Source organism: Bactrocera tryoni, chromosome 4, assembly GCF_016617805.1.
Source record: "Bactrocera tryoni isolate S06 chromosome 4, CSIRO_BtryS06_freeze2, whole genome shotgun sequence".
NCBI lineage: Eukaryota > Metazoa > Arthropoda > Insecta > Diptera > Tephritidae > Bactrocera > Bactrocera tryoni.
This window is the reverse complement of record NC_052502.1, coordinates 79,481,856-79,509,139: the sequence shown is the minus strand read 5'-3', so window position 1 is coordinate 79,509,139 and position 27,284 is coordinate 79,481,856. Positions and strand designations below refer to the sequence as shown.

At 33.0% G+C, this 27,284-nt stretch overlaps 3 protein-coding genes across 13 annotated transcripts; 2 read left to right on the top strand and 1 right to left on the bottom strand.

Moving 5' to 3' along the window:
- Positions 1-588: 588 nt before the first annotated feature.
- On the bottom strand, positions 589-21,957 carry LOC120774509 (somatomedin-B and thrombospondin type-1 domain-containing protein). Of its 9 annotated transcripts, none has more exons than XM_040104195.1 (6): positions 21,695-21,957; positions 20,450-20,835; positions 17,120-17,314; positions 15,513-15,603; positions 1,892-1,968; positions 589-1,796 (listed from the first exon to the last, which is right to left on the bottom strand). In XM_040104195.1, the coding sequence occupies exons 1-6, from the start codon at positions 21,721-21,723 to the stop codon at positions 1,468-1,470; spliced, it is 1,107 nt and encodes a 368-aa protein (XP_039960129.1). In that variant the 5' UTR covers positions 21,724-21,957; the 3' UTR covers positions 589-1,467. The 9 variants fall into 9 exon arrangements, with proteins under 9 accessions (XP_039960129.1, XP_039960132.1, XP_039960128.1 ...); XM_040104198.1 differs by lacking the exon at positions 21,695-21,957 and adding an exon at positions 20,963-21,408 and having other exon boundaries at positions 20,450-20,879; XM_040104194.1 differs by lacking the exon at positions 21,695-21,957 and adding an exon at positions 20,963-21,408.
- Positions 1,993-14,715, top strand: LOC120774507 (protein sevenless). The gene is made up of 12 exons (XM_040104189.1): positions 1,993-4,107; positions 6,265-6,339; positions 7,119-7,184; positions 7,286-7,630; positions 7,685-7,918; positions 7,980-8,311; positions 8,378-8,498; positions 8,560-12,985; positions 13,077-13,381; positions 13,445-13,636; positions 13,701-14,131; positions 14,190-14,715. The coding sequence occupies exons 1-12, from the start codon at positions 3,718-3,720 to the stop codon at positions 14,578-14,580; spliced, it is 7,308 nt and encodes a 2,435-aa protein (XP_039960123.1). The 5' UTR covers positions 1,993-3,717; the 3' UTR covers positions 14,581-14,715.
- A 304-nt stretch (positions 21,958-22,261) lies between the features above and the next one.
- Positions 22,262-26,985, top strand: LOC120774508. Of its 3 annotated transcripts, none has more exons than XM_040104192.1 (6): positions 22,262-23,278; positions 23,363-24,120; positions 24,310-24,565; positions 24,630-24,748; positions 24,943-25,168; positions 25,252-26,985. In XM_040104192.1, exons 1-6 carry the CDS (start codon positions 22,712-22,714, stop codon positions 26,440-26,442), a joined length of 3,117 nt encoding a protein of 1,038 aa, XP_039960126.1. In that variant the 5' UTR covers positions 22,262-22,711; the 3' UTR covers positions 26,443-26,985. The 3 variants fall into 3 exon arrangements, with proteins under 3 accessions (XP_039960126.1, XP_039960127.1, XP_039960125.1); XM_040104191.1 differs by having other exon boundaries at positions 22,712-23,278; positions 24,630-24,787; XM_040104193.1 differs by lacking the exons at positions 24,310-24,565; positions 24,630-24,748.
- The last annotated feature ends 299 nt before the right edge of the window (positions 26,986-27,284 follow it).

The following is a 27,284-nucleotide window of genomic DNA, read 5'->3' as shown; positions in this document are numbered from 1 at the left end:
TTACCGGCCTTTTAATTCTTTTCAATGTATTCAATATACATATGTGACATGTACTGAATTGGCAAATCAAAAAGAAAAACAATTCAATAAAATTATAATAAAATATGTACTTACCCAACATATAAACAAAAACAAAAACACTTTGATTGGATTTTAAAACCAGCTGATGAGGAACATATGCTCTAAAACTCTCCATTACTTTTTATATGCTAATTTAAAAATGAATAAATCCTTGTGGGTCACATGTGTGCATCGCCTTTTCATGCTGCTCTGAAAAACACGGGTAATCAATCAACACGTATACGTATACAGGTACATATATGTAAATACATATTTGCATATGTATGTAAATGCGTAAATTTAGAGTTTCCAAGTGATTTAATCAAAGTAATATAGTATTTAATATTATGAAAATGAATAAAATCTCGTGGTTAATCTACCCCTATCATTGAACATCAATTTAAATTTTTTATATATTCTTAATGCGCTCTATTATATTATAGCAAATAACTTCATATTCTACTTTAAACGTAATCGTTCGTATCAAACAATCAAGACTTCGCTAACTTAAAATATTTGAAAAAGCCATAGTGCACTTATTGCATCAACTTTTCGCTGTATAGAATGAATTTATTGCAGACATAAGAATATATTATATATGTAGATACAAGTATATTGGTATTTAACTCTAGAAAGATAACGCTATTTTAAGTATACCACTGAAAAGATAACGATATGTCGAAATGACGATATCTTCTTTTGAAGATTATAAGAATGTCAAACTTTTAAAATTATTCGTTTTTTAACTGAGATCATTTATTTCATTCATTTTCAATCTTATGAGGTACACATGAAGACCGACTGAGTAAACTGCGCGGAGTTGCTCCGAATACAAATGATCAGACTTTCGTTCTCAGGCTAAAACAAAAATGAATTTACCATTTTGACGTACCGTTATGTTATGGTTAATATACTAAAATGTAGTAAATATCGGAGGAACTTAATATAAAAAATGGTTGACAAAATCGGCTTTAACTATATTCAAAGCAATTTTCTATATCTACGTTTTTGAATTAAGAAATTGTATCACAGGACAGTCACATCAAAACGGGATTTAAAACCTACTCATAAATTATGTTTCAGGTGCTAATCTTATAATGAAAATATATATAATTATTTTTTTATTTCATATTTATTTTACTATTTATAAGTATTGCTTTCTTTCACTATTTATAAAAGTATATGTTGGAAGTCGGGTCGACTTTCCAACTTACAAATTTTATATAATTGATGTCAATTCCTACTGAAAGACTGAGCTTTCATGTTTATACATACATATGTATATCTGTATTTAATTACAATAATATTGCCTGTGGCGAATGTTTCTAATTATACATATAATAAATATTTTGTTTCGTGTAATTAATATAAACATTTTAAAATTACATATTTGATATGCTTATAGTTTTAAGCGAATTCAAAATGTGTATGTGAACATTTAGCCGTCTCTAGAGTGAGTCGCAGCCATTTCCCTTGACAAGACGGAATTGCGGATGCTCGCCACCATGAAGATCTACCCGTCGCACCTTCACCACGACACTGCGTATTTTCCCTGTATTTAATATTATTGTTATGAACTGCAGAGTTTCTAGGCATCAAACGCGGTGCATTCAATTTTGCTACTCTGTTAGTGTCTCGCAATGTAAAGTTTTGCGCGGCTATATTCATTTCGTCATTCCATAAGGTCAATTTGTTGGACATTTTCCTTATATTACATCGCACTGATATTCGATCACCTTTAAAGGTATGTATATGTTTTTATTTATATTTGTGTACATGTTCTTCATATAAATATAGTTACAAATTAGAGAAAATATGAAAAAAAAATCACCTTCTAAAAGAAAATTGTAGGGAGCAATTTTGTTGCACTCCTTTGCTGCATTAATTACTTCAAATTCTATGCAATAGCTGAAAGATCAAAAATATATGTATATGATTATGTATAAAAATTATTATGAAAATAGAGTTCAGTTCCACTATTTATTCGTAAATATCTCAAAATATTAATTCATCCCTTTGAATCCACTTTTCACACTAAAACACTTCTTTAAACATAAAATATGAAAGAAAATAAAAAAACTTACATACATATGTACATACATGTTCATCCAGGATTAAATTGTGCCAATTAAATTTAGATTTTCCAGCCAATTTATTTTTTAAGCTTCAATAGCCCGTTCGCTAAAATAAACCATTTCTTTTTCACATGAACGCACTTTAAACACAAAAGGTAAAGGAAATCAAAATATAGCACCTTCATTCATTTCTTAACGGAAACGGAAATCATTAAAATCCGTTATCTGTTACTGCAGGTACATAAAAATTGTCAATTGTATGTGTTAAAAAATAATTAATTTATAAATTACAAACTGTATTAACTGTTTCTTCTTGTTTTACAAACTAAGAGAAATGAAGTTAAATATTGGTTTGTGCTCGGAAGTTTTTATTCACATACTATACTGCTCATATTCAGTCTTCCCTCTTCCTGTTTTTCTACAGCGTTTTTATATAAGAATTTAATCTAATTTTACTGAAACAGAAGTAATTTTCACACTTCAAATTATTGTCAAAGGTCTAAATAAGCCTACATATGTATACATTATACATACAATGAAAATATATCAGGTATACTTATAAACATATTTTTGCGTATATCGAAAAGCTCTCTGAATATGAAAAGATATTTGTTTGGAATTGAATCTAAGAGGCCACATTGCAAGAATAAATATACTGACATTCGAGCTACAAGTAAGAGCTGAGCTGGCTTTGAGCGATCAGTTGTGATTTGAGCGTGGTTCGGGAAAGAACACCAGAACAAAGGTAGCGCGAGTGAATACTAAAGTAAACCTATGAGAACGCGCGTACTTTGTTTAACTTATAAATATTGAACAAAAACGATATACAAGTATACGTCAGTTACATATTAGATTGTATCTACATATTTATATACATATGTATATACTATAAATGAGCGAAAGTGAATATAAAAGAGATTTATGAAAATTTAATTATTAAAAATGCCAGAGAAGCGAACAATTAATACTTAATAATTTTAGTTTATAGCTTAATCAATTTTTGATGAAAGTCAAAAAAGTGTGGTAATTGACAGAGTACAAAAAATCAACAATATTATGACAATAATGGTCTAATTATAACATATTTACTTTTTATAAACTCAAACTGTGGTATATAATCGATGTAATTATATTCACAACAAAAATTTCTCAAATGGAGAAATAAGTTTTGTTAACCGCATGTGTGCATACTCACAAAGAAAAATCTAAATAAATATATATCAACTCACATATGGTATACGAATTAATAAAAATTAATTGACGACACAAAAAATTAATTGAATCTAAAATACACGCGGCGTCTCAAGTTGACTTGAAGAAAACAATTAACGCACTGGTATATACCGAAAATTTCAAAATTTCTGCTAAAAAAGACTAGCTTTTGGAATGTTCTTTACAATATGTTTGTGAATAAGGTCACAACTATAATGAATTTACTAAACCACTTACATAGCAAACACTGCGACCGTTTCTTGTATTAAAAATTAAATACTCTCTGCATAACCAACTTGCGTGAGGAGGGGATCTTTACCGCATGCATACATTTATGCATATGTAGATCATTGTACAAGAACAATTAAGAATGATTATTCATGTTGATGTGTGGGCACGACTATATACAATTTGTCACATATCCTGCAAATGTGCGAACAAAATATGTGACGGAATTTCATTGGCATCAATAATGAACTCATTTCATTGGCTGATAATACTCCTATTGTTGGTTAGTTGTGATATGTGCAAATCAAATGAATATCCAGTGACAAGCAAAGCAGTTACTGGCAGCACAAACAGTGACGAGCAAGTAACGAATGTTACTACACATCTGTTCGATGCAAATATTGGACAGAAAATTGACCTTGAATCTGAATACGCCACTACTCAAAGAGGAGAGATCTTTGATACAATAAATGTAAAAAATGCAACGATTATAAATGTAACAAACGAGTGTTTGGAACACTGCAAACTGGAAGTAAGTTTACGGTAAAAATTATATAAAAAAAGTTATTCCTCTGAGCATCATTATTGCATCTGTGACAATATAAGAATTGGTAAATGGAAAGAAATGCAAACGTAGCGATTTGCAACTAGTTTTTATTAATTATAAATATGTACTCACTGTATTTAAACAAACGTAATTTTGCAATACAAGATTTCTGTAATTATAATTAACTCGTATGTGCATACCTATTTGCAATAACAATTATGCATCTTGCTAGAGAATTACTTTAATACATGACTGAGCAAATAGATATTAACTTTGATGAATTCCCGCTAGTCATAGCACAGCATTTATATATGGAGAGTAGTTCAATATTTACATACCATATACATTGAATTTCCTCATAGCCGGATACCCACATCAGGGTGTTTCGTCCGGTTAAGAGAATTTCTATATGTGGGGAAGTGGCAAAAATTTGTGTTTAAAATGTTTTTTTTTTAGAGTCAGTAGCTGAAACTCAGAATTATATTTCTACAGAACTAATAATTGCGAACCAATGATAGCCAGGAGTGAATGAATGATTGTCATCCTATTAGTTTCCGTTGAGCTACCGCGAACCAGACGGCGCCGGCGCAAGTCAATTTATTTGTTGTGAAAAAAAAATTGGGAACTATAAATTTTTCGCACTTTTCTTTTTATGAAACCTTGTCCGTTTATCGGAGATAATTTGAGCGAATTAGTGTTTGTGTCCAATCATTGAAACGTACTTATTTATGTCCAGCTATTAAAATTGGTTTTGTATGAACATATTAATGAAAACGTTTTGTTCATGAAATTCGTCCAGTTATGGGAGCGTTCCGTCTATGAGATCTGTCCGTAATGGAGAATTTCACTGTATTTATTTTATTTTTTTCACCTTTGCACTATTATCTTAACATTAAATAAAAACTTGACGGATTGAAAATGTATTTTTCCAAAAGCACTTCTTAAATTGTCACTTCTACAATGACATAACTACAATTAGCTGACACTTTTTACATAGGCGTAGATGTACATACTAGATACCAAATATTTACTTTAATTAACGGCTAATTAGTAGCATCTAAACTAAGATCAACCAATCTCATGTGCCGTGTCGTACGCTGCTTGCTCACGTGTTTGAAATTGTCTTTAAGCAGTGAAGATTTTTATATATGTACATACATATGTGCAGCTCATGTACTTTTTGTCAATTAAAACAGACAATTCGCAAAGAAGCATAAGCTCATACGTGCGTATATGTACATACATATGGTATATACTCACGTATGTATGTACATATGTATAGAAAACACAGTGCCATTATGGTAGCGCCGCTTACCACACTTTGCACGATTTCTACGAGCACAGCTTGCTTGCGCTAGAAATGTGGAACACATCTTCATTGGGCAGTCGTTAAATATGTAATATGAATTATATAAACGAATGCTAACATTTAATAGCTACTATATCACCGAATATATACATATGTATTAGTACACATGTAGTCGAATGCACATTCCTTTTACAACAATGGCCAATTGATTAGAGATCTTCATACAATTGCATTTAAGTAAGCTCAGCAAGATGAATCGCAGCAGCATTTGTGAGTAACGGTGAGGACTAGTTGCAAAATTAGGTAGATTCGAATGTCTAGTACTGTCTATAAGATATAATTCAGCCAAAGAAGAAAATAGTAACACGTGACCAAATTACCATGGTTGTGCATAATTTATCATTTCAAAACTTCTTTTATTGACCTTTTCTCCCCTAGTTCTATTACTACTATCATATGCACGTCACATGCATCTATAGATTTATACTATATTATATTTTAGTATAGCAAAATTTCGTAACCCAACAACACGAGACTACTACATAAATATGTTATTCATATTACAAAAAAAACAAAAAGCACTTTAAAATGTTTGTTTTAGATGTTTGTTTACCGATTCTGCACAAAAATAAAATACTTCAAGCTTGAAGTACATAAAACAAATAATTTTACAATAGATACGTGTGTATACATGAAATAACGTATTTATCTTGAATATTACTACTAATATTTAATATACTACTATTGTAGTTTCGTAAATAAGAATTATAACAGTATGTACTAACTGATTTTTCTTATACCAACGAAACTGATTGTTGCAATATATTTTTAAGGCGGCTAATTATTTCAATGAGTACGGATTGGATTGTGGTGAAAAAGGCGGGAGTTCCGTTTGCTTCGAGAGACGAGTAAGTAAAAATGTTAATTACCGTAAGTCACATCGAAAGGTTAAAGCCACTAAAATCGTATACATTTTCGCATGTTTTACAAATGAAAAAATACGGTCAGATCCCTTTTAAATATTTTTTTTTCAAACGTCGCTTAAAAGTATGTACATGTATAATAAAAATTGTATCATAGTTAAAATTTATTTGAGGGCAAATAAGATATAACGTATTTTTCCTTTAAAAATTTGTATACGTAGAAAAATAAGAAAAAAAATTAATCGAATATATAAAGCAATCAAAATAACACGGCGTGCAATGGCCAATGGAAATTTGAGAACAGGAATTATCGTAAGGAACAAATAAAGGAGAATTAAGACGAAAGGGACTAAGAGACATTGAAGTTTTCAAGAAAACTAAGTAAGAAGTTTACCTAAGGGAACATATAAATTAAAACACAGTTTGAATGGACCAACAATTCGCAGTGTTTAAACTACCTTGTGCAAGTAATATATGTTTGTATTTTGGTTACTGTACCTAAAATCTCACTTTCCTAATCAATTATTTTATAACTATACTCGTGCCACAAATCAACATCCCCAACTTCCTCTTTAATTTCTTAAGCTTACAAAGGTTGCAACCTGACTTATTAGCGAATGCTTGCACACATACATAGTATGTATAGTATATAGCTGCGAGAAAAACGAATGTATCACTTAATACATAGTATGCAGCGTTTAACGTAGGTACATACCTATGTATGTATGTATGTATATTTAAAATATAAAGACTAATTCTTACAGTGCACAAAAGGATGTGAACAATGGGTGGAAGCGTTAACCAACCCTGAGGGCTGCCAGGAAATATGTGTAAGTGTTTATATTATGTGCATATGGTCTTGCACATCACATGCACTATTTATCAGGCTTCATATATTAATTCCCACACTTACCTTTTTACAACATATTAGGTTTCAACGCAACTACATAGCCTTGATTTACCATGCACGTTTGCTTGCGAGATGGGTCAAAGGCGATACTGGGATTACGCAAAGGAAACGATAGAACCGAAAATAAAACTAGAAGTACCTTATGTAAAAATGTCAAATAACACAGATGAGTTTAAATTGGTTTGGAATATATTGTTTCCTGATTCCTTTTTTGCAAGCCACCAGTTTAGTATATACATACAATACCAATACATTAAAGAAAACATATCCGAACCACAAGCTTGGAAAAATCTTACAAATTTTAACTGCAACCGGCATTTCATCTGCGAAATATTAAATGATTTGATTCCTTTTGCCGTATATAAGGTAAGCATAAACTTAAAAGCTGTACAAACTGTATTGAAATGTTTTCCTCTTCAGTTTCGTTACAATTTGAAATTTGGAAAGAATATGAATCAAATTTTACATTCACCACCAACAAAGCCATTCAGAACCAAAGCCAAGGGGGTACCGCTTTCGAAACCACTGTTGAAACAAGCAATTGCTTTAGATCCCAATCACATCAGTATCACTTGGGAACCAGGTATTTTTACTTGTGGGCCTTTAAAAGGTTATGTGTTGACATTGGAAAATGCAAATTCATCACAAAAACAGGTATTTAAAAGCAAAGGTTGCGAATGTTTAATTATAAAACTACTAGTCTCATTGTAAATAGATATTATCGCACGACAGAAGAAGTTTTGTTTTTTCTCATTTGCTACCAGCTACGAAATACTCTGTAAAACTATCCATGTTAAATTCGGAGGGGGAAGGTAGTTTTGTTGAAACATTTATTCAAACAAAAGTTGCGCTTTTGTATGGAAATTCAGAGAACATTGACCTAGTGCTTTTAGCTGGGGAATATAGCATTAGAATTAAAAGTCTAGAATCTTTAACAGACTCTGAACTTGTATTCGAAAGTGAGCATCTTATAATAGATTATGCGCTTTACTCATATTTTGGAGAGTACATTGTTTATATAATTGATTATTTGGGAAATATTATGAGGTACGTTATATAGTTTTTTAAATAAGAAATTTATTGTTTGTTATTCGAAATCACTGCTATTTACAGAGTCCCTTGGAATGATGAAAATCCAAAAGGTGCGATTCCTACTTTAGACAAATTGACTGAATTTAAACCGAAGAAAATTAGCGTGGATTGGTTAAATAAATTGCTTTTCATAGCGGTCCAAGTAAGTTTATTGCAAATGCCTTCTTCATAGTTATAAGCTGAATACTCTTCCACCATTTTAGACACCTATTGCCGAGTGGGCAATTATTTCCACGGATTTAGATGGAAACTTTCATAGTTTTATAATAAAAAATGTAACTAAGTCAATAGATCAAATGCAAGTAGATCCCATAAATGGCTGGTTATTTTGGATCAACAATGGCAGCCTTATTCGAACAAATCTTGCTTCTAATTACTCAGAAATCGTAATTAAGAGTAATGTTGGTATTTTTTCAAACAATTATCAAAGGAGTTTAATAATATTTTATAACACAAGTGATCACGAATTATATGAAAGCACTTTTGATGGGAAATATAAACAAAATCTTCGTTTAAAACTATCTGCTAGCATGCAACAAATTCAAAGCTTTTGGTACAACGGGATTCATCTGCTCGGCACGAACGGTACACATTTATTCAGGAAGAACTACAATTCAAATGAGTATGACATTTCGATGGTGAGAGAGTTGGAATGGTGTTGGAGTATTACGCCATTGACACGACAAGCTAATTTTATACAAGCACAACCAACGCTAGAGAAAATCCCGGAAAATGTGAGAGCTTTTGTCACTTCTAAGATGGCGAAAATTGTTTGGAATGAACCGAAGCTAAATGAATACCAGACAGAATATGCTTGGCGCAAGTGGGATTATGAGCTTGAAATAATGGACTTGGCAAGTAATAGCGCTTTTAATATACGCAATATAAAGACAAACTATTTCAATGTGGAAAAATTGCAACCGAACAATGTGTATAAGTTTCGTGTACGTGTAGTTCTTGGTGGTACAATGGGCTTGTGGTCTAGAGCACTGTTGACACGTACTTGGCCCTTTGGGGAGTATATATTTTTAGCGGCAAGCCTAAATGGTATATACGAAATTAATGAAACCGGTGAGCATATAGAGCAGGTCGGTCAAATGGAAAACGTAAGAGATTTTGTGCAGTTGAATGCAACAATATACTACATAACTCAGGACAATCGCTTGCAATGTGCGAACATCATAAATCCTGAGATAAATTGCTCATTTACAGCCACAAATGCGATTAGCTTGTCATATGAGTGGCGAGGTGGGAAGATGTATTGGGTAGATTCTCTGGGAAATTGTGTGAAGAGAGCGAACTTAGATGGCAGTCAAGAAGAGATGCTACCCATATTCCGCGCTGAGTATATTGCAATAGATTCACATAATGGTCACATTTACTACTCAACAAGAACGAGATTAGTGAGACGACTTTTAGGTGATACGCTTGACACGGATGAATATGAATATTACCATACGAACACAAATGAAGACATAATAAGTGGATTTGCCTTGGATATTATAGCTAAACGACTGTTTTGGGTTGTTCGAAAAGGCGATGGAGACGTTCAGTTATTCCGAGTTAGCATTGACATGTTTATAGATGATTTGCAATACAGTTTCATAGAAAATGACATTCAAACGGGCTCCATAGAATTTTTACATGAAATTGACAGTGTTATTTGGTTGAAATCGAATTCAAATGCAATTATTTTTGCAAGAGCAGGCAATTCAACTAATGAAATGCAAATTGAACTTCCTCAGTTAAGCAAAATAAACTGCATTTATTTGAAGTCAAGTTATATACTATCCATTGATTTGTCTGTTGTTCCTGAAGCTGTTGACATCAAAAGTATTCGTATTAATCAAGCCTATACAAATGAATGGATTATTAGATGGCATCCAGTTAATACCTCAGAAAATTATACAATATTCTACAACATTCTTTTACAATTCAATAATTCTAAATATCCAACAAATGTAATTTATAAGACTAACGAATCATTCGTAGTAATGGATAAAACTCACACGTTGGAGTCACATTTTAATATTTCTATAACACCGTTCACATATTGGAGCTTTGGTTCAACCACGACGCTACCGATTTTTATCCCTAGTACTAGTATCTCCCCTCCAAAACAAATGCGAATTTTTATTGAGCCTTTCAATGATCCACTTGAGGCTATAAACAATATTACCGCAACAGTTCGTTGGGAATCTCCGGAAAATGAAAATACCTCTTCCAAAATGGCATATAAAATTTATTGTTGGCTTGGAAAGGAACTGCACGCTGAAAGAATATATAATTCGAGTAATGAACAATTTTATGAAATATCAATTGATGGTCTGCGTATTGGGGAGTCTTATGTTTTTCAAGTACAATCTTTTATATCGGGAATTGAAAAACAAGGGCAGAACAGTACAATTCAACTTCACATTAATCCAGAAGTTCAACCCAAACCCGCATTTATATATGCCACAAGTGAATATATTGCAGAATATGATCTGGATTTAAATATCAGCAAAGTATTAATACAAATCAGCAGCCAAGTGGAGCATTTAGCAGTTATGTCAAGCGAAAAGCGTATTTTGTGGGTAAACGAAAATGTAGAGCTTATTTCGACAATATCTGATTTAAAGCCAATCAAATTAGCCAGAATGCGAGCTGAAGTGCTGTCGTTGACAGTTGACTGGATTCAACGAATTGTATACTGGGCCGAATTGGATACAGAAGATAAATCCAGTGTCTCCATATATGAGCTTGATTTATGTCAATTCGAAGGAAAAGTAATGGCACCACATAAATTACTTACTCTTGACAGAGGGAAGAATGTGCGAGACCTCACGATAATGCCATTTTTGAATATTCTTCTTTGGCTTGAACGTGACAAGGAAGCTAATACTTCTTCTCTTGCTGGTCGAATTTTGAGTAATTCCACCTTTATAGATTTCGAAACCACATATATTGACAAAATGTTTGTGTCATCACCAGTGTCAGTTAGCCTTGTAGATAAGGATGGAAATATTTGTATTTATGACATTTCAAAGCGTGTATGTAGTTCACAAATTCAAACAGTACTGGCCAACCCAGAGGAAATAATTAAAGTAGACCGTGATGGCAATTATATATATATATTGGAAAATGAAAAAGTATATTCTTATAGTGTCCAAAACAAAAAAATTGAATATCAAGTAAACATTGAACACATAAAAAATGTCAAGGCATATAACTATCAACATTTTCCTGAGCGCAACTGCCTTTTACCGGATCATAATATCTTATTAAAAAATAAGCAATCATTAAACCCCAAAGTAATTTCTGTGGGTGAAAACTATATGACATTGAGTTTTCCAAACTTAGATGAAATTGAGAAATGTAAAGTAAAAGTTCCGGGGATAAAAAATACTTTATGGATTACAGATAATGACAAAGTGTCGCGAAGCCATATAACATTCGATAACACTCTAAACGTAACAAATATTCAGCCTTTTACCAATTATACATTACAATTGTCTATATCATCATATTATCAAAGAAAGTTCAAATTAGATGAATGGTATTCTGACATTATGACAGTGCTCACAGATGTGGGTACGCCTTCTATGCCTCTCAATTTTACGGCATATGCATTAAATCCCACTCAAATTTATGTTATGTGGAATCCTCCGGAGCGACCCAATTGTGGAAAAGTATGGTATGAACTACATTGGCAAGAGACGATCTCTAGTGAAGGGGCATACAAACGAATTAACGGTCTAAACTACTTAGTTACGAATTTAGAATCTTCTCGAGAGTATAAATTTTGGTTGAAAGCTTTTTCCACCAAATCCAAATTCAACAGCACACTTTCAGTCATAGTGAAGACATTTGAAACTCCTTCTCGACTTTGGCTGGTCAAAAAATCTGCTCATAACTTCACTTTAAGTTGGGTTACTTCGGATAACGTTACAAGGTCGGTTCTAGCATGTCAAGAAGTAAATGGAGACAATGAGTTCAGCATTGATATTACAGAAGATTCTTCTTTAATAGTTGTACCAAATTTAGATCCAAAAACGAAATATCAGTTTTTCCTTGAAATATTTTATGGATCTCTTGTAGATCCTTATATATGGCCAGAGGTTCCTAATGAATATTTCATTTATGAAACCCTGGGAGCAGCTCCTGGACGACCGGGTCAACCGCAGATCGAACATACCATAAGTGACGTGTTTAGGATATTTTGGGACGCAGCTCCAAATAATGGGGAGTTAATAACTGAATATTCTTTGGAGGCGCTACAAGCTCGTAAAACCAAACGCATAAGAAGAAGTCAAGCGATAAACCTAGACTACATAAATAATTCAGTAGACGGTTACAGTCAAGTTCTTTGGGCGGAAGAACCAAGTCCAATTGAAGATAAATGGATAGTTGCATGTAGTACAACGGAATTAAGTTGCATTATACGAGAAATTTATATACAGAGGCTTTTGATGTTCCGAGTGCGCGCAAGAAACGACCTATATGGTTGGGGTCCATATAGTGTGGATAGCGAACGAATTTCAGAACCTTTTGTGTCTCCAGAGAAAAGGGATTCATTGGTATTAGCTATCATAACTCCGGCAGCTATTGTTTCTACATTCGTGATTATTTTAATTCTATTACGTACATGTAAGTTTGCACTTATACTTTTTGCACTCTTGCAACATACCAAACGGTTGTTTGTATCAATTAACAATTCCATTAACTTTTACATATTTAGTACAAGTTAGACGGCAAAAAGCTAAAAAACTACTTGAAAAAAGCCGTCCAAGTATATGGAGCAATATATCTACACTACAGCACCAGCAACTTATGGCATCTCGTAATAGAGCATTTTCTACCACAAGCCATTCGACATTGTATACTGGTGGTCCTCTTAGTGATGCCGATATTGCTCTTTTACCTCACATCAATTGGAGCCAAATAACAATATTGCATTTTTTGGGAAGCGGTGCATTTGGAGAAGTCTATGAAGGATTAATAAAACACGAAAATAGTGATCAACAGGAAAAAGTTGCTATTAAAGCAAGTATTGAAAATGATATAAGTAAATAAAACGAAAGTAAGTGTGTATATTTCATTATTTAGAGCCTCCGAAAAGGTGCTAGTGAATTTGCTGAACTTCTACAAGAAGCTCAATTAATGAGCAACTTCAAGCATGATAATATTGTCCAACTTATTGGTGTTTGCTTTGACACTGAGTCTATTTCTATAATAATGGAGCATATGGAAGGAGGGGACTTACTGACTTATGTTCGCAATTCAAGACCGAACTCTAAGGTACCTACATACTATTTTATCTTCATTAAATTGAGACTACAATCTACACAAACTATCTTTATAGAGGCCTATAGCTTCCCTGAAACTCTTAGACCTAATATCAATGTGTATTGACGTATGCAAAGGTTGTTGTTATCTAGAAGATATGCATTTTGTACATCGCGACCTTGCATGCCGTAACTGCTTGGTATCTTCCAATGATCCAAGTAAACGTATGGTGAAAATTGGTGACTTTGGATTAGCTCGTGACATATATAAAAGCGACTATTATCGTAAAGAAGGTGAAGGTCTTTTGCCAGTTCGTTGGATGTCTCCAGAAAGTCTAGTCGATGGTATTTTCACAACACATTCTGACGTGTGGGCTTTTGCCGTTCTTTGTTGGGAAATATTTACTTTGGGTCAGCAGCCTTATGCTGCAAGAAATAACTATGAAGTCCTAAATTACGTGAAGGACGGAGGAAGACTAGAGAAGCCTGAAACTTGTCCCGCTGAACTGTAAGTCTTAATATACAAAATATTATACAGATTCGTTTTATTATCGAAATATCCACAGGTTTACTTTGTTGTTACAATGTTGGAGTAAACCGCCGGAAGACCGTCCATCGTTTGGAAATTGTTTTGTTGAATTGTTAAGGATTAAAACAGAGTTAAGACGAATTAATTTAGGATTTACAAATGACAGCTCTGATAATGCTGTATATGCTAATCAGGAAGAAAGTTGTTTGAGTACATTTCCTATGTTCACGGTTGCAAAAAAAAAAGCTCATAAAGTTCCCACTGAACCAATAAATAGCAATGTAAGCTTGCTAACTCAGTTGGAAACATTTTATCAAGACGTCGGCACTGAAACAATATCTGACGATTCTCAATTAATCGAAACGGAAATAGAAGTAATTAATATTGGTATGAGCTCTCAAATTAACGAAGCTATATCAAGGTTATGAAAACCCGTCCAAAACAAACCGATTTACAAATATGAGTATTTATTTTATTCTCAATAAAGAACTGACGAAACGTTATATGTTATAACCAATATGTTCGAATTTGTACAAATATATGTCATCTAACTTTTAAAAATATTTAGTACTTGTTAATATCTGATTTGTTATTCATTTGATGCACTCTATGAAACTTAACTTAATTTTAAAGCAAAAGCTAATTTGAAATTAAACAAATTTACATAATAATTGGCAAAAGATAAACTAACAGCTGTATGTATACTTTTCACAAGTCACTCTTTCTTGCAAGAGTTCATAATGCTGTAAAGAACCGAAAACACACACAAACCCACACAAAGAAATTTCAAGTTTGAATTGCCATACATCTGTTTCGGTTGTTTTCAGTTACTTTATCAACACCTCGTACACGAATATTTGCTTTTCCTGAGGATTACATTTTGTCCCTAGAGTTTCACGTGCTGCTTATCCGAAGGAATGAGTAAGAACAGACCGCCAATTGGCAGGTATGGTATAAGCAAATTATGCTAAATTCGTAACATGGTTTTCGGCAGCACAGTAATAAAACGTACATATGTAATTCCGGAAAGCGCTAGTAAAGAGGTATGCAAAGCTTACTGAATGCGGACAGACCCAATTATTACTTATTTCTCTTATTCCCATTTTAGTATTATTGTTATATTTAGTTTATTTTCGCTAATTCCAAAATTTCTGACAAGTTTTTCAATGAGAAATATATAAAAAAGACGCGCCTAATCGAAGACTTTGGAGGAACAACCGAAAATCATTATTATTCAGTATATACTAAAATATATAATATATGTATATTAAATTATTTAAATCCTATCATACCGCATACATATACTTTGAGCTATTTATTAATAATAATTGTAAATATCTAATAAAAAATTGAGACATACCTCTTGAGATTGTTTGTTTGCCGAAGAGATTCTTTACTTGTATTTGAATTATAATTATAGAATACCGAAGATGGAAGTAGAACTGCATTTTCTGAAATTATACCAAAATCCTTACAATTTTAGTATTAAAATAAAAATAAAACATATTTAAATAGATATATGTAGATGTTTATGTATGTAACAATATACATACATAAGTATATACATACATATGTATGTAAGTGTAAGGAAAGTGCCTTTTAATATTTTTAAAATATTTAAATATTTAGATAACAAGTTAAACACAATGAAGATCGGCAAGAATATTGTGTAGAAATGTTGTTCTAAGCGGAATGTATTGATTATTGTATAAAAATAACGGAACCAAAGTTTAACTGTAGTGGATGAAACAGAAATGAATATACATATATGTAATTTAAACTTATTTCAACATTATCAAATACAATTATTTGTTTCAATTACTTAGCACGTGTATAATACATACTATCGTCTACATCTGTAATATTACGTAAAAACATTTACTGCAACTTCTTGCTAATTTTAATATGGAAAAGCATCTGTTAATTTGCTTTAATTATTATACATATATTGCTAAAGTTAGTGGAACTTATACATCTACAAACTCGCACATGTATATTATTTAAAGGGCAAAAAATAAAAGCCTCATGCAAATTTGATGGCATGAAAATGACTTTCTTACTACAAAGCTCACTTTCAGACTTTTAAAACATTCTGATGTGTGCGTCCCTTTACGCATTACAAAGTGTGCTCATCGCTGACAATTTGTAGTCTCGATGTGTTTAAGTTGCAAGAATTCAGTTGTATGCTTCCCCGCAGCATCACGAAATTTAGAGGTGATTACTGTGTCACTCATAATACGGTCACAACGTCACCCCCACGCGTGCAATTTTAAATGCATATATGTGGCCATATTCATATATTTATATGCATGTGTATAAAAAGACGAATACATAGCCATAGGTACACTCATAAATAGGCAACTGTTATATAAAATTGCTTGCTCACTCTGCGGTCAACTAGTAAGGAGTGAAAGCGGTTTATATCTTCAATTTTCTGAATCTGATGGAACCATTCCGAACCATTATACATAAAAACATGAATAAAAATTTAATACAAAAAACCGCCGATGGACTAGTAGTTCTCCTGATACTAGTTGTAAAGTAGTTTATAACTAGTTGAATTTACTAAGTACTAACATAATATGAATACATTCAAGAGTATAATTTGTATGTATAAATACACTTAAATTTCTGCACTCTCGCGAGTTTGTGTGCAATTAGTTTTGCCCTGTTAAGGAGCAAGGAGCAAAGAGTTGCTTTTTACGTAATTATTGCCAAGCGTTCGTTTTGAACACTATTTGTAAAGTGTGGCGTTTTACTCCTCAACGCGACTACTTTTGCTAATAGCAATTGTAAATGTAAAATTATATTTGAGACACGAGGCAATGAGGAGCTTACTTATCGTTTGTGGGTATGCAAAAATGTGTATGGACTTTTTTTTGTATTTAACGTTTTTTGACAATATTCATAATTTAATTCAGCAAAATGCAGACAAAATCATATTTTTTAAAATAAACTTCCACCTACCTCGAAAGATTCGTTTTCCTCTCTCGGTGTGACATCGAATACCTAAACAGCTTTTCTTTTGTGTCAGAGATGGGCAATGCTTTCCACCATTTTGCGGTGCCCGAATTATTTTACGGGTACGCAGCATGACCCCTGTACCGCAACTCTTATCACACTCACTCCATGCAGTCCATTCACTCACTTGACAGTCAACCACTAGAAGAGAGAAGATTACAGTTATTAATACAATATTTAAGTTGAATTTACACCAGTAAAGGATAATAACTAAGTAATTACACATGTATACATTTTACGTTTATTGTGGATGGGTGCACTTAGGCACATTACATTAATATATTTAGGTATACCTCATACAAATAATTATATGTGCATAACTAGGTTTCCTGTTTTCTCGCTATATGTATATGAAAAACTATCCTGTTTCTGAAATTGATTAATTCTTTGGTGATATGTTGTTGTTGTGAAATGACCAAAATTTTTTCTTTCTCCTTTCGTTCGTTGTACCGTTGCTTTCAAAACGAGCGTGAGCTTTCGGTACTGCGTAGTAAATAATTATATGTGCACATCAGTGCGAAATGATCGCAACTGCTGATAATAGCGTTTTCGGAAGTTAAGTTGCAAAAATTAGTTTGAGATATTTAATATAAGTATGTATGTAATTGTTCAAAATAGTGGAATTAATTTAAATATTTCGACATTGATTAGTTAAAATGCCATGAAACCAGTTTGACAGACCCTGAACAAGGTATCATTAAAGGAATACATGATAGCGGTGCGAACATCACCAATATCGCAAAAAAAATAAACCGACACCGGAACTGCATCTCTAATTACCTAAAAAATTTAAGTTAATATGGTACAATTCGACGAAGTGGGCGGAAAAGCAACATCGATTTGCGTTGCAAACGGCAAATACAAGGACTTGCTGTTTGCTGTGGTTGGTTTAATGAGTAGCGAAAAAATTTAATGTCGTATGGGTCTCCAAATAACTGACAGTCGAATAGTGCAAAGAACCCATAAAAATCCATTACTGAAACATACCCCCATGGTGCCTAAACCCAAGCCTTCACAGCGACACTTGAAGGCTCGCATGGAGTTTGCAAATAAGTACCGTTTTTGATGCTAAGAATGGCATAACGTAATTTTTAGTAATAAAGTAGTTACAAAAGATATTGGAGAGATATGCGCGAGGATCGGCGATCCTGTTTTAAGCGAGGGTTGGCGTTGGCAGTGGGATAGTATGGGCTGCGTTCTGCCATAGGGGAAAGGAAATAAGTGCTACATCTCTACCCTAATGAATATTCAAATGTATGTGGGTTTCCTGTAGAGTGAATTAATAGAATTTGGTGGCAATTTATAAGGCGAAGACAGAACTTTTCAGTAGGACAATACTTCAATACACACAGTTTAGGTCACCAAATCCATCTTTACGGGGCGAAAAATGCCTGTATTGGACTGGTCCGCCTTAAGTCCGGCCCTAAATCCGATTGAGATCCTCTGGGGTATCGTCTCTGACAAAGTGTTCAAGAACGGTAAACGGTTTGAGACAGCAAGGACCTTAAAAAGGCAATAGACTAAGAGTAGGCCAATATTGATCCAGCCCACCTTAAATCCTTGGTGGATTAGATGCCATCCCGACTTAATTCTGTAATATGTCTGTATTGGACTGGTCCGCCTTAAGTCCGGCCCTAAATCCGATTGAGATCCTCTGGGGTATCGTCTCTGACAAAGTGTTCAAGAACGGTAAACGGTTTGAGACAGCAAGGACCTTAAAAAGGCAATAGACTAAGAATAGGCCAATATTGATCCAGCCCACCTTAAATCCTTGGTGGATTAGATGCCATCCCGACTTAATTCCGTAATACTGAATAATGGTAATAATATTGGCTATTAATATCATATATACATAATCACTAAAGATTATAAAAAAATAAAAATCAAATATGCACATATAAATATTTAGTACTAAGACTATTTTTGATTTAACTTCCTTATTACATACATATATTTGAAATTTGTTACCACTTTATGTTTTTATTTTGTAAACTTTATCTGTAAATAAAATCACATACCCAAATTTTCAATATCAGCTTTTGTACTTTTTTAATCAAGAAAATACATGATGCACATGTAATTATTTGTATGAGGTAACATTGCAGATCCAATTTCTATATAAAGCCAGCTTCTGGATAAATCAAAACTTATCACAACACACAATAAAAATTTCCGACGTTTTTCTGGTGACTACTAGGTAGATGTACATTACAAAGGTTCAGGACAGCTAAATATTCAGATTACCTCAATTTTATCAAAAGTACCTTTAATCTGTTTATCAAACCTATATATGTACATATATAGAGCCATTATGTACGCATATACATATGTAAATACACCTACATACATATGTATATAAAATAAACGCTCATAATTACGGTTACATGACGAGCCAAGTATTTTATTCGCTTTTCTAAAAAGTTTACAGATTTAAGATAAAATCTTAAAACCAGAAAATACAGATATTTTTAGATTATAAATTTAATAGATCAATGAGCTCGAACACCTTCGACTGAATGTATAAAAATTTAATTCTCTACGTTGCACCACTTTGATGTTGGGAGTGTATTAAAACGTGCTTTTGTTCTGCTAATCGCAATCTCACGCATAAGGTAATATACATATAATACATATACCATTATATACATATGTATATACAATGTATAAAGCACCACTTTATGGGTGTTGTGTTATTTTAAATATATTTCGGGGAAAGCTGGCGAAGACCACACAAACTTCAAGCCAGTTGCGACCCACGTACATAAGCACTAAATATATGTCCTAACGCATACGAAAATAACATTTCTCTTATCCTCTACCAAAATAAAAAATGACATCAAAATTTGACAACAACCATCCCCAATCTACATTGCCTAAATCTTTTTTGAAATGGTTGGTTGCCCTACCTAATTCGTAATATAATATTTATGTGAACTGTGTTACAATTATAAAAAAACATTATCAGTTAAACTGGATGTAAATTTCTAATGTTTGCTACCTTTTTATATTCAATTATGGTGTTAAGCGAAATTTTAATAACTTTGTACATGTAATCCTAGAATAGCTTATCATCCTTATGTATGTACATATGTACATTCATATTTATGTATATGGTATATTAGTGTGTGTTCTCTTTGGATAATAAGAATATAAATATATTTTTAATATTAATTTTATATATTAAATTTTAATCGATTCAGTCATTCTTTAAAATTATTACTAACTTCATTTATTAGGTTTTATTTGATTAATTTATTCTTTGTAACTTAAATTTACCTCGACAGTGATCCTTAAAATCGGTACAACAGTCGCCTAATTTCAGACAAGCGTGGTCACAATAACATGGTTTTTCGTTTAGGTCTTCAATTATTGCATTAATTGGTGTCTTTTGAACAACACAAGAGGAGTCACGCCCATTGCAGCAGAGCTGCGCTTCACGACATGACCCTGCTGAAACTGATTGCGGTTGCAATAGCAATACAGCCACAATCAATAATTCCAATAGAAGAGCTGTTATGTGAAAACATCGATAGTGCATTTTTTCAGTACGGATGGCAGACAATACAAATATGATGCATGTCGGAGATATTGTAGACTGTGTTGTACACATTTCCGTGAAATTGACTAAAGAGTTTCCGCAATTGAACCAAGTATCAGTAATACTGATTGTTGTTGAAGCGACAGTGATGTTGAAAATTAGTTAAATCTTAAATATTATAAAATCACATAGATTATAGACTACAATTACGTAGTTACATGCAGCATATGTGCATATACATAAATTTATACCTGAAAATAATGTACACGCGTGTTATGAACATTTATTAGCATTTAGTCCTTAATCAAATATACTACCTAGAAATGGTATTTGCGTTTCATGTTAAATCAAATTGTTCATGAAATTATTCATGTTTTTTCACTTTTTATATATTATTTTATGCCATAACTAAGCAGAAAACAAATATACTTATATCAACCGGCATACTCGCGATAGTGCCAAAATAACAATTTCAAAACAATTGCATATATATGTATTATTATCTAATTATTTGTAACTTTGAATAAATAATGATTGTTAGCCTCTAGTCCATTAATTCTCCTAATACACATTCGATATTCCACCTTTCAAGCGAAGTGATTTTTTATACTTATTTATTTGCAAATTTGTTAGCATTTCTTTATCTTAACATTTTCACTATTACGCCGGTCACCGAACAATCTTATTAAATGGCAAAAGGACGACTGTAACATGAATTGAACATAAATTGTTGCTCCTACATATAACATTGCTCTCTGCTTTGTGACATGCGCTCATCACATAATCTCAGTTAGGGGAATGAGAAGATAAATCCTACTTGATTGTGTATCAAATAAATTTAAACTAGTGTCAATATTATTGAACGAAATAAGTCTTTTCATACTTACATTATATACGCATTTATATAAAATGAAAATTAACTAACCAGAAAAGATAAATGGATTACAGAAGTTAAAAAAAATAGGTTAGATAAAATTACTTACAATGCTGCAACCAAGAACGGAGTTTTCATTCCCGGCTTTTGAGCTGTTTATAAAATATGGTCGTCTTGTTTACTCAAATGTGTTGATTTAATATTCCAAACGCACTATTTCAAAACAATACTTTTACTTATTTCCTAAACAATTTATTTAAGTTCATTAAATGGATGACGATATGAACAATTTGTAGCTGCATTCCAATAGGAAATGAGCGGGAACGAATAAAAGTTTAGCATCCGAATGCAAAAATAGCGATACCATCCTGATTTGATTGGTTGCATTTCACTAAATTGGTAGCACTGGCATTAAATCTATTTCAAAAATATTGTAATTTTTTTCAAAGTGATCTTATTGAGTTACGAATTAAACCAAAGATACAAATAGGTTTATACGAAAATATAAGTTAATTGTGAAATTTTACACTTATTCCTATACACAATGCCTATTAAAAATTGTAAACTAAAATATTGTACTGGCAACATTCTTTACATTGATGCAAAATTTTATATTCTGTATTTTCTCTATCATCCTTTTCGCGTTTCGTTTGTTGATGCACTTGGTAACACTTTCGACAAGCGTCAGAAAAACAACAAGAATAAAGAATTCGATTAAACCGTTTGTTTTGCACTGCGTTAAAAATAATGTACTATAACAACATAATTGTTTTATTTATTTAAGAAATTAAGTTTTCTTTAAATTAGACCAAGAACACATTCACTCGCGAAATCAAAGTTTTTGAATATACATTAATAAATTATTTACGACTAGAAAGACACAATTACAAAACAGAAGACGAAAGGTGAATAACAAAAACGTAACGTCGCAAACAAAACATAACCTCATCATTGTGGAAAAAGCGGGCAAAGCAAACGTCAAACATTAGCATTAGTGTCAGCACCTTCCTTTGCCTTTGTTGTAGGAAGTGTATCAGATAGATAATTTGGGAATTAATAAGCGGTTGCTCGAGCAAAACTTGCGAAAATTTCACCAAAAAGGAAGCAAAGTTTTCATCATATAAGAATGGAAGTGGATGATGCCTCTAGCCTGACAAGAGATGCGATATACGCTGAACGGGCAGAGTCTCCACGCTGGTTAGCAGAGAACGGCAGTTCTCGTACAGCCAGTCACATTGAGCAACGTAATGGTTCAAAGCCTGTTGAGAAAAGCGAAAACGTGGGGGATTCTTTTGAGATAGAATCACAGCCCGAAGAAGAAAATATGGAAATACATTCCGATGATAAAAACGAGGATGATTCACCTTATTTGGAGTCGGCATTAAAGTTAGAAGTATCCGGTACAGAGGATGAAGATAGTCGGGACGGTGGCTCCGCAGAACGTCAACAATCAATATTAAATACTCAAAATAGAGATATGAAAATGAATGCAATTAATATGTCACTCAAACGTAAACGGTACGAAATACACCATTCAGATTCAAACGAATGTTTGTTAGGATTTGATGAGCAAAGTGGAGAACCCAAGGTTATAAAGGCAGATTTAGAAACACTAATGAAAGTTACGATTATTGAACATGAAAATAAGGAAAGTCCAAATTTAATTTCCCGAACCATCAAAAAAATGAAGCAAGTATGTTTTCTCAACAGGTTTTTAATTAATTAATTTTAAAATTATTACGATCAAATATAATTGTAAAAAACATTTTTTCCCTAGAATTCAAATGCTTCTCCATCACGAACTTCACCAGGATTACAAGTATCTTCGAAAGATTCGTCATTGGTAAAGGTGTTTGAGGAAGAACAAGTTAAAAAAGAAGAAAAGTGTTCAGAAGAGCAATCGGAGCATATAGTGGCTGATAATGAAGAAACTGAAACCCATATTACGAAAAATATCAATGTGGTAACAAGTTCCGCAACCCCAAGTGGAATAGGTGTGACCAAAAAGCCATTATCCGCTCAAAATGATTTTTATAAAAAGCCCTTTGATTATGGTTGGAAACGTGAATTAGTATGGCGTGCAAATATAGAATCAAGTAAAGATAAAGCTGATGTGTACTTTATATCGCCTGGTGGTAAAAAATTGCGAACAAGGAGTGATATTTTGCCTTTACTCGAGGGTGATCTAACTATAGATCATTTCAGTTTTGCTCGAGAGCCTCTTGGTGTTGGGTCGGATTTCGAGACTGTGCGCAGTGCAAAGCCGTCTTCACGAGTTTCAGCAGCGGCGGCTACAATCGCTGCAGCTCCAACTCCTAATATTGGTAAACGAATTTCTAAACCTAAAGGCCCCAAAGGGGCAAGTCCGCCTCCTCAAGGATGGACACCAACGCGAGCGCTTAAAGTGAATAATGCTTTGCTCAGTGGTACTGCCTCGAGTAGATATATCACTAACTCGACTCCTGGTACACCTCCAAGTAGCCGGCATGCCAGTTCCAGTAGTGGAACAAGTCATAAAAGTAGTAAATTAAAGAAGTAAGTATTATTTTATTGAAATATAATATAATTATTTCTCGCTCTCGTTAGTATGTTTTTTGTAGCTGTTGTAGCTGTATGTAACAAAAATCCAATACTTTTATTTTTTGGTTGGATTAAGTAGCATTTGTTCATTTTTAAATATTTTACTGGCAATTTTCATTAGAAAGTTTGAATTCTGGTTTTAAGGGGATCTATCACTACAAATGTGACTGCAACATATCAGTCAAATGCAGGATCAGTAAATAATATCAAATCCATTTCAACACTTGAACCATGCACAATCAAATGCTCACGAGCAACGGGACATATTCCGCAACTAAAATGTGTAAAATGCCTCTGTCTATTTCATCATGAGTGTGTCGGATTAAACCGTTCAAATAGTGAATATCGTATTACTGGAGAAGGTATTTCTCAAACGAAGGGACGTGAATATATTTGTGAGGTGACGCTTTAATATTCAATCTCATATTTCTGTGAATTTCATTGATTTTTATCCCATATTATAGGCTTGTACATCCGTTCCAGAGATATCAACAAAAGTAGTAGCACGTAAGCCATCAAACGCTCGCCTTACACGTCCTGAAAATAAGTATCCTCAAACAATTGCCGTAGTAAAAGGAAAAAAGTATGTGATGGTTGCCAAACCAATTGCTCCCACAACTGAGTGAGTGTGCGAACGTATTGTGTCCCACAAGAAAAATTTTCTCCACTCCCATAATTAAGAAAGAAAACAAGAGCGAGAGCGAGCCAAATATTTTTATAATTAAAGCTAAAAGTTTAGTCTGAGATTAAATTTTGATATATTTCTTTTAATTACAGACATGTCAACGATATCGAAAATGATCTGAAACAAATTAATGAAAGCATCCGAAATAATCGTAAAACATCCACAGTTTCATTAGATGCACCTATTCAAACTCTCGTTATTTCACCCACCCAAACTACATCAGATCAATCAAACAAAGCGTTTGCCACAAATTTTTTTGCAAATGTATCTTTTGCTTATGACGCATTACTTTGCATTCTTAAGTACTTGAAAATTCACGTAAGTACATATATTAAAAAAAAAACTCAATGAACCCAAATATTATGAATTCAAATTATGTAGTTTCAACAATATTTCTACAGGAACGTCCACGTGCAGCTTCAGTGTGTAAACTGTGGAATCTTGCTGCAAAGGATACATCCTTATGGCAAACAGTTCGCATGAAAAACTCCAGAGTGAGTAGCTGGGCGGGATTTGCTGCTGCATTACGCCGAGGCGAAACAAGGCATTTGGATCTTAGAAAAATGTTGGTATCTAGCACGCGCGGTGAAGAAATGTGGCAAGAATTTTCTGAACATATTGGAACTGTCTTTTCATTAGAAATTATCGATTTATGTCGTTGCTCAGCCCGTATTGTTGAAGGTTTATTTCAAAGCAACAAAAACCTACGCATTTTAAATGCTGTTGCCATTAATGATGATTCTATAAATCTTGAACACATTGGAATGTTAATAAGACTTGAAGAGCTGCGTCTCCGCACATGTGAACCAGGTGTAATTACAGGCAACTTGCAATCCCTACAATCATTAAAAAAACTCAACCAGTTGTCTTTAACTGCCGTACGCGAGTTGGGTTCTAAAGGGGTCGAAGTTCTTGGTGAACTTTTGAATTTACGTTCTTTGGAATTAGGTGAATGCGGCGACTTTGATTCAACATTCGCAAAGGTTGTACTTCCCAAATTAAAAAATCTGCGCCGCTTACGTCTTGAAAATGGACAAGAAACAAGCTGTTGTACACTGGAAATATTAGACGCCGTCGCACAACTAAAAGAACTTGCACAACTTGAGCTTGTTAACTTCGACATTAAAGCAGGATTTGATGAAAAATTACAACTTTGTACCAATCTTCGGAAGTTACTTATCATTCCGACATATATATCACAATCAGCGACCACGAATCACATAGTTTTGAATGCTGTCCAACAAGTGGCTTCTACATTGAAAGTGTTTACGTGGGGTGTGACGGTTGAACTGTTGCGCGTCACTGCTTTGTATGTTGATCAGTGCGAAGAATCAACTAAAAAAGAGAAACATCACTTTGATGAATGTATTCCGGTACTGAAACCAGTGCCAGGCGCACCTACCGCTGACGATGAAGATGATGAAGAAATGGAAAAGCCAAAAGAGGAGCCAGTGCCAAGCGATGTTCCACAAATTGAAATATTGCCGTTAGACAAAGTGGAATTCATTCTAGCAGACAATTTACCGAAAACTAAATTCACAATCGTAAAAGTACCGTATCATGCAACATGTAAACAACAACTTGTTGAATGAGCGCTTAACGAACAGAAGAAAAAGGTCGTTCTAAACTTTTATACGATTTAAAATAAGGTTTATTACATTAAAAAAAAAAAACAAGATTGAAAGTAGAGTCTTGTACTTCCGAACATCTGTATCTATATTCTTCTTTCACAGCATATTAAAAAGTTCGAACTGCAAAGCCAATTCATAATATTCGCGTGTACAGAATATGCAAAGTTATTTCTTTTTTATTTCATTTCAGTTTTAATTTGAAAGAGAGTTGTTAATATTTGGAAGAAAAAATATTTATATTGGCTTTAAAATGAACTGCGTATAACTACATTTAAGTTTGTGCTGCACTTAACAATGAAATCTAGCTTGAAATTCCCACACACTACATTCACATACATACGTTTGCAGATTTAAGCTGCTAATGTTATTGTAGCTAAGCAAGCTCATCAGAATTAATATAATTATTAGCATTAATAACTTTAAAAATGAAGTTTTTAATATAAATATATAATAATATGAGTTGCAGATTTACAATCGCAATAAATTGTAGACGTAATCACAAAATCTCATGTTTTAATTTATGAATAACAGTTCGCGGTGAGTACTCAAATCTGTTTTTCTTTTCCCATAAAAACAATCAAATATAATTTATACCTATTACATACATACATATGTGTATGAGAGCTGATCCCATAACTTATTTCAAATTTATTTTCATAACAACGTATTTCCTAAATATATAATATGTAGATGTTGTTTAAAATTATTAAAAATTTTTGGTAAGTTCAGCCGACATATTCCAAAATCTGCTTGATGCATGACGACAACCCATAACCTCGAAGAACGTTAGGATATTTACATAC

What these genes read in the sequence shown, in the direction of transcription:
- LOC120774507 (XM_040104189.1), top strand. Translation starts at nt 3,718, where the DNA reads ATGATTATTCATGTTGATGTGTGGGCACGACTATATACAATTTGTCAC. An exon ending in CAAATTCATCACAAAAACAG is followed by an intron (nt 7,919 to 7,979) that starts GTATTTAAAAGC and finishes CATTGTAAATAG; the next exon opens with ATATTATCGCACGACAGAAG. An exon ending in TTTAATTCTATTACGTACAT is followed by an intron (nt 12,986 to 13,076) that starts GTAAGTTTGCAC and finishes TTACATATTTAG; the next exon opens with TACAAGTTAGACGGCAAAAA.
- LOC120774509 (XM_040104194.1), bottom strand. Translation starts at nt 20,994, where the DNA reads ATGTTCATAACACGCGTGTACATTATTTTCAG. An exon ending in AGGAAAACGAATCTTTCGAG is followed by an intron (nt 15,604 to 17,119) that starts GTAGGTGGAAGT and finishes GTATAATTTCAG; the next exon opens with AAAATGCAGTTCTACTTCCA. An exon ending in CTACAATTTTCTTTTAGAAG is followed by an intron (nt 1,797 to 1,891) that starts GTGATTTTTTTT and finishes ATACCTTTAAAG; the next exon opens with GTGATCGAATATCAGTGCGA.
- LOC120774508 (XM_040104191.1), top strand. Translation starts at nt 22,712, where the DNA reads ATGGAAGTGGATGATGCCTCTAGCCTGACAAGAGATGCGATATACGCT. An exon ending in GACGTGAATATATTTGTGAG is followed by an intron (nt 24,566 to 24,629) that starts GTGACGCTTTAA and finishes CCCATATTATAG; the next exon opens with GCTTGTACATCCGTTCCAGA. An exon ending in TTAAGTACTTGAAAATTCAC is followed by an intron (nt 25,169 to 25,251) that starts GTAAGTACATAT and finishes ATATTTCTACAG; the next exon opens with GAACGTCCACGTGCAGCTTC.